The sequence below is a fragment of the Nicotiana tabacum genome, chromosome 5, assembly GCF_000715075.1.
Source record: "Nicotiana tabacum cultivar K326 chromosome 5, ASM71507v2, whole genome shotgun sequence".
NCBI classification, from domain to species: Eukaryota; Viridiplantae; Streptophyta; class Magnoliopsida; order Solanales; family Solanaceae; genus Nicotiana; species Nicotiana tabacum.
Window position 1 is genome coordinate 6,362,895 of NC_134084.1, and position 7,299 is coordinate 6,370,193.

General features: G+C 35.7%; 1 protein-coding gene across 1 annotated transcript; it reads left to right on the forward strand.

Moving 5' to 3' along the window:
• The first annotated feature begins 3,204 nt into the window (after positions 1 to 3,204).
• LOC142180577 (disease resistance protein At4g27190-like) lies at positions 3,205 to 5,800 on the forward strand. The gene has a single exon (XM_075252645.1). It carries the CDS (start codon positions 3,288 to 3,290, stop codon positions 5,757 to 5,759), a length of 2,472 nt encoding a protein of 823 aa, XP_075108746.1. The 5' UTR covers positions 3,205 to 3,287; the 3' UTR covers positions 5,760 to 5,800.
• Positions 5,801 to 7,299: the final 1,499 nt, after the last annotated feature.

Genomic DNA, 7,299 nt, shown 5'->3' on the forward strand with positions numbered 1-7,299 from the left:
TGGTTTGGTTTTAACTAAAGAAAGTCAAACCGAAACCAAACTAACTCGACATTACATATATAAAAATTTTAGATATATTTAATATATAAATATACTTATTGTGATGTAATTTATAAATATTTCTTAAAAAATTTCATAATTTTATCTTTTAAGGTATTATTTCAAGGTTGGACTTAGACCTTTTGAATGCTCCAATAAGATTTATAGCCATTAATATTAGTAAATTAAATGTAAACATTGCACGGGGCGCCCTATTTGGTCGCCCCCATTTAACCTATACCCATTTTTTTTAAAACTTTTAACTAGTACCCACTTTTTAAATAACTTCAACCCCCTTTCGTCTCCTCCTTCATTTTCCTTCTTCTTCTTCTTCTTCTTCTTCTTCTTCTTCTTCTTCTTCTTCTTCTTCTTCTTCTTCTTCTTCTTCTTCTTCATCATCTTCTTCTTCTTCTTCTTTCTTCTGTTGCTATTTTCTAAAAGGTACAATAGGTTGACTTTGCTTACAAAATCTCATGCTTAAATGATTTCCATATGACATTGTGTGATTGCTACCGTTTGTGAAGGCGAGATATTGCACCAGAAGCTTGTTTTCTATCTAGCTTTTACTCCTGGATGATGAACTTCAGGTTTGTATATTATGTCATCGTTATATTGAAAAGAAAAGGAACTGAGAACTAGGCCATAACAATTGCAGTAAAAGAATCCAGGTAAAAATTATGTGAAAAGAGTGTCATTTGGGGTAGTAAACATACAATAAACTAAATAACTTCAGCTCTATAGCTGAAATTTTCCAACAAAGACAAAAACTTCAGCTCTAGAGCTGAAGTTTCCCGGTTACAAAAGAAAAACTTCTGCTCTACAGCTGAAGTTTTTATTTTATAACCGGTGAACTTCAGGACCGACTACTAAAATGCTGAAGTTTTGCGTGATTGTCTTTGCTACTTCAGCCTCGTATGTTGAAGTTATACGAAAAAGCGGGTACGCTTGCAATTTTTTTTTGCAAAGCGGGCACAAGTTAAAACCTGACACAAAAAGCGGGTATAGATGCAAAAGCCCCAAATTAAATAATGCTAATAAAAGCCCAAACCAAAATCAAATAAATACTAATGCTAACAAAAGACATTCAATTCAATATTACGAACGAGAATTTATTGAATATTTATTTTTTGTTTTGCAATAATTTAGATAAAAATGCATAACCTATTTTTATTTTTCTTTAGCTAGCGTTTAGTCATGTAATTAATACTCCCTTCTTAGTCTATTTATTTTAGCATGACTTAGTACTTTTAGATTATGTTTATTTTTATTATGGCTTTTTAATTAGCAATATTTATATTACATAATTTTATTGTCTTTATTATTGAATATTTTGGGATAATGCCATGACACATCTCATATTTTGTATTATTTTCTTGGAAAATACTTTATATAGTTGTATCTTACTAGGATTAAAGAAATATTTTGAGCATACATTATATGTTTTGTTCTACGAAGATTTTACCGGGAAAAAAAACCCCGAAAAATCCGAATAACCCGAAAACCCAAAAAAAAAACCGAGATTGAAAAACCCGAGTTTTATTGGTTTGGTTTGGTCTTTAGATTTAATAACCCGAAACAAGTGGTTTGGTTTGGTAATTGTAAAATCCGAACCAACCCGGCCTATGTACACCCCTAATCATAACCTAGGTCTATTAATTGAAGTGCTTCATCAACTTGCCCGTGTGAGTTTAGTTTGGTCTTAAGATTTGTATAGGACATTTTTTACCTAGTAGTTTAATAATAATGGTTTGTTGCCAAGGGCGGTATAGCCTTAGTTTGTCATTTGTGGATATGGGTATGAAAAAGGGATGTTTGGTTGGGTTGGAGTTTTCTTCTTCTAGGGATAATTTCTTCAAGAATTCTGCTTCTAGGGTAGGGTTGATTGGTGGAGGAGGAGGGGAGAGAGTGTCATGTAAACTTACCTTGTTTGTGTTGGTTGTTGAGGTGTTGGTTTCCTCATCTATGTTCATAGCTTCCTTAGGTTTATTGATGTTGCGATTTAGTTGATCCTTCTCGTGATCTGAAAGCTCGTTTTCAGATGTTTCCTTCATGGATTGATTCAACCACAGTTCTATCAGTTCCCTTTTTCTTTCATAGATACTTCAACCCTTCACTTGTCCTTGAACACTTGAACTCTCTTGTCCCTCAAAACCAAACCAAAACACACATTCCTTAATCTTTTGCGTTTTCAGTTTCTTTTGCTCCATAATTGAGTTCTTCTTTCTTTAAATTATGTTTCAATCCTCTGTTACTCTTTACTCTCATAAATGAATATCTTTTTCACCGTCCATGAAACTAACGTTTTTTGAGTTTATAATCCATCCCACAACCTGAAGAGATCAAAATATTACTCCATATAACATAGCCTTTGACTCCATGAATTGCTAGCTAGTTCACACTTCAGAACTAGCAATAATTGGTTTTTATGTATAATAATTGATCAAAGATTTACGTGAACTTTTAAAATACACAGGTTTAACATGCGACGACCAAAGGTATTAAAAAAATGGCATAAACTTAAAATCAGATGAAGAAATATTGCCTTAACAAACTTACGATCTCTCGAAATCCTTGCCATAACATCTAAATGATGAGGCTATAGTATAGTTTGTGTTGGTACACTTTATTAAGCCCAGGGTTCATCAGAAGTCTACTATAATTTATTTAGAAATTTAAATGCTAGATGATCTATAGGTCACAGGTTCGAGCAGTGAAACCAGCCACTAACACTTGTATTAGGGTAGACTGCCTATGTCACACCCCTGAGATGCGGCCCTTCCCCGAACCTTGCGTAAACGAGAAATGCTTTAAATATCGGACTGTGTTTTTTTAGAAGTTGAAATTGCTAATCTATAGTACTCGAGAATTTAACATCTAATTAGTTTTAAAAGAAAATTTGTGAATACTAGAATAGAACATGTCCAAAAGAAGTGAAATGTAAGATGAGGGTTCATCCAATTGGCTTCAAGTGATCTTGAACTAACATGGAATTGAGAATTAATTAATATTGTGTTGCTGTCACGCAACCAAATTACACAGTACTATATTAACTTGTCCCCTTCTTCTTCCTTTTGATGAACAAACAATATAATCGAGCATATTGCCTTACCAATTATCAAAGGCAATATACCTCTTTCATTCTCTAATTTGCTAAATTTCCTTTATAATGTTTGTTGCATCTTCCACTTGGTAAAGTATTTTATGGGGTATTTGAATCCTTTTAGGTATGCATCATTGGTGTATGGGGTATGGGAGGAGTCGGCAAAACGACTTTGGTGAAAAATCTAAACAACCAGCTCCTAAAATTTGCTGCGTCGAGCTCCAAACTGTCTTTTGGTGTTGTGATATGGGTTACAGTGCCCAAACCGCCAACGGACATAAGAAAGGTTCAAGCACAAATTGCCAACAGATTAAAACTACAGACGGATAGCGAGGAAAGTGTAGAAAGCATTGGTAGTAGAATTCATCAGAGGCTCAAGGAAGAAAAGAGTTTCCTTCTTATACTCGATGATGTTTGGGAAGCAATAAATTTGGATCAAGTAGGTGTGCCCCACCCTGAATATCCTGCAAGAAGCAAGGTAATTATAACATCTCGTTTTTTGGGTGTTTGTAGGCAAATGAGAACAGACAGGGAAATAAAAGTGTACATATTGGATGAGGATGAATCTTGGCAGTTGTTCGTTCAAATTTCAGGAAATATCGCCAATGTGGAGCGTATTCAACCATTTGCAAAGAAAATTGCAAAGCAGTGCGATGGATTACCTTTAGCAATCACTGTTATTGCAGCATCTATGAGAGGGCAGGAAATTGTCGAGCTATGGAAAGATGCTTTGGTATCACTTAGAATGTCCAAACCTCACAACAAAGATGTAAAAGATAAGGTTTACGAGGTCATCAAGTCGAGTTTTGATTCTTTAGAACCTCAGGGTATTGAATTGTCCTCAGAGCAAAGAAGTACGTATGTGAACGAAAGAGGAAGTGACATTCAAAATTGTTTCTTGTATTGTTCTTTATATCCAGTGGTTATTTCAACAAATGATCTCATACATTGTTGGTGGGCAGAGGGGCTCCTTGGTGAACATGACACGTACGAAGAAGCTTTCAACCGAGGAATCGCAGTGATTGAGAGTTTAAAAGATGCCTGCTTGCTAGAAACCCATGGGGGGTTGGATTCGGTTAAGATGCATGTCGTGGTTCGTAATGTCGCTATTTGGATAGCGAATTCCTTTGGGGATGAACCCGATTCTCTTATTCAGGCTGGAATTGGGTTGACTCATATTAAAACTATGTCAGTTTCTGTCAAGAGAATATCTTTCGTAAGCAACAAAATTGAACGTCTACCTGATTGCTTCAAGAAATGCCCAAAAACAACAACTTTACTTCTGCAAGATAATAGTCCTCTTCAGATAATACCGCATGAACTTTTTCAGGCATTTCCAGCCCTAAGAGTTGTGAATCTGAGTGGAACTGGTATTAGAGCACTGCCTTCTTCCATCAATAGTTTATCTCAATTAAATGCTCTAATACTGCAAAATTGCGACTGGCTGACAGAGTTACCACCTATTGGTGATCTTTACAATTTGCAATTGCTCGATTGTGATAATACAAGGTTACATCGTCTGCCACAGGGATTGGACAAGTTGACAAATCTGAGGCTATTAAATATGCCTGCAACATATTTGAAGAGCATCGGCCAAGGAATTCTTCTCAAATTATCTAGCATTGAAATGTTAAATATGTTGGAGACAACATACTTTCAGCAGCCCAGATGGTACCTAACCCCACATCCTTATCCGGGCACTTTGAGCAATGTAAGAAAGGAAGGGGGCACTCTTCTTGGATCATCTACTTTTGATGAGCTATCATCTCTACCCAATCTGACTTCTCTTTTTGTTAAATTAGATAGCTCATCAAATTTGAATATAGACCACACCTGGATGTCTAGATTGGAAAGATTTCGCGTAGAAATTGGATTAGGTCCAATGGAAGCAAAATTCAACAAGTCAACAAGGATGATTGGCGTGTCACAGTGTCAAATTTTTAGTAAGGGAGAGCTCTCAGGCATGTTGCAGTTTGCTTCAGATTTATACTTGATTAAATGCATGGGTCTCAGAAAGTTGATTGCATACAACAGTTTTGATGGACTAAAATCATTACACATTGTCAACTGTTCTTGTGATTTTAAACCGGTGGGACAAGGAAATGAACATTTTGACCCTCTGCCGAATCTTAAACAAGGAAATGAACATTTTGACCCTCTACCGAATCTGGAATATCTCCGCCTCAGCTCCTTAATTAATTTAAAGAGTGTTTCTGATTTTGGTCATTTTCTAGGTATAAGATTTTCTAAATTACGCCAACTAGAGATGGTCGTTTGTCCAAGTTTAACATGTCTTTTTAACGTTGGTGGAACTTTTTCTGTACCGAAGCAACTGGAAGATATTGGAATTTCCAATTGTCAGATGACACTTGTCAACTTTCGGAAGTTACTGTTGGAAGATTGTCCAATCTTAGGAACACTGGGCGAGCGAGAGAGTACGTGGGAGCTCCTGGAGGAACTTAGCTTGATAAAATGCAATCAAATAAGGAAATTGCCTCTCCCTATTCAAACCTCCAAGAACATCAAAGTAATAAGAGGAGCATCAGAATGGTGGAGCCAATTGGAGTGGGATGACGATAGCTCCAAGTCAAAGTTAGAGCATTGCTTCCTACCACTTTAATACTGACAGAAGACCCAAAGTTGTGGTTACTTCCACTGCACTTCAGGTGATGCGCCAATAACTTTTGAAAAATGACTAATTTTTTTGAAAATAAATAAACTCCTGGTAATGTTTATATTGTTTGGTTAGAGAGTGGAAAATATTTTTTTGAAACACATACTCAAAATAAGCATCTCGAACCAAATTCAGCTTCGCTTAAGAAGTTGTTTATCTTTCGAATGTTGTCAAGTGTGTTGAGCATGATTCGTTATTGCCTCCTTTAGGAGTGGACTAAGAAGGCAGAGGAAGGAATTTCCTGCACCAGAGACACAGAGTTTCAAGCTAAAGTTAATCAGTGGAGTTTGCTGTGATATATTTCCAGTCAGATGTCCTAACCAGACATGTTTTGGTTTCTTTCCTAGTTCTGCTAATTCTGTGACATTGTATAAATAATCATGTTTCGGTTTTTGTGGTTTATGGTGCTGTTTTGAACAATGATAATTATGTCTTGTTCTTTAGTATCATTTTCATTCAGTTTGTTGTTACTCTTTTTTGATTGCTAGCATCCTTAGATTGATTGTGGTAAGCTTATTTACCTTGATTATTTGTTGTGTAGCCCCAACGGCTATAGGATTGACATCTCTCTTGCTAACAGTTGCATTGACTAAAATTAATTTCTTCGATGATGCCAAAAGAGGAAAGATTAAAATGTACACGAAAGTGATGAAAAAAAAAATTAGTACTCCCTCCGTTTCAATTTATGTGAACCTGGTTGACTGGTCACAAAGTTTAAGAAAAAAATAAAAACTTTTGGTATTTGTGGTCCTAAACAAGTCAGAATATTTGTTTGGCTATAATTCTTTTGAAACTTGTGGTTGCAAACATGCTAGAGTATTTGTGTGGTTTATAAAAGCTTCTTATTAAGGGTATAATTGAAAATTTAAGCAAAATTATTCCCAAATTTAGAAAGGGGTCATTTTTTTGGAGCAAGACCAAAAAAGAAATAGATTCACATAAAGTGGAACGAAGGGAGTACTTTTTAAAGCTAGTTTTCTTATAATCCTGTTCTTAAGTGTAGTGGCCTTGGCGATATGCTGATCATGATGGGATTGTATTTGGCTTTGTGTATATTTGTTTGTCATCATCAAAAAGTGCATTTATTGAAAATTGAATTTTGATGATTAACAAACATGCAACTATGTTGGGTGGTTGTTGCAAGTTGAAGATTCTAGTCATGTATTGTCTAGCACTTAGTCCTAGCAAGGGTATGATTCACTTTCGCGCAAGATATCTATTTATCTCTTGTGTATTGACCTAGCAACAACCTAAATATTAGACTATCTTGACAGATCTTTATTGCTAACTTAAAGACCAAGTCTCTGAGGAGGTAGAGCTGTAATGAGAGATTATTTTATGGAAAGTGTCACGCCCCAACCTTGGGAGGCGCGACCGGCGCTCAATCGAGTGAACCCAACTGAGCAAACCTTTATAACACTTTCTACCCAACTCAATATGATTAAGGGAACCATACTTTTGTTTATTTAGATATTAGGAGAGATCA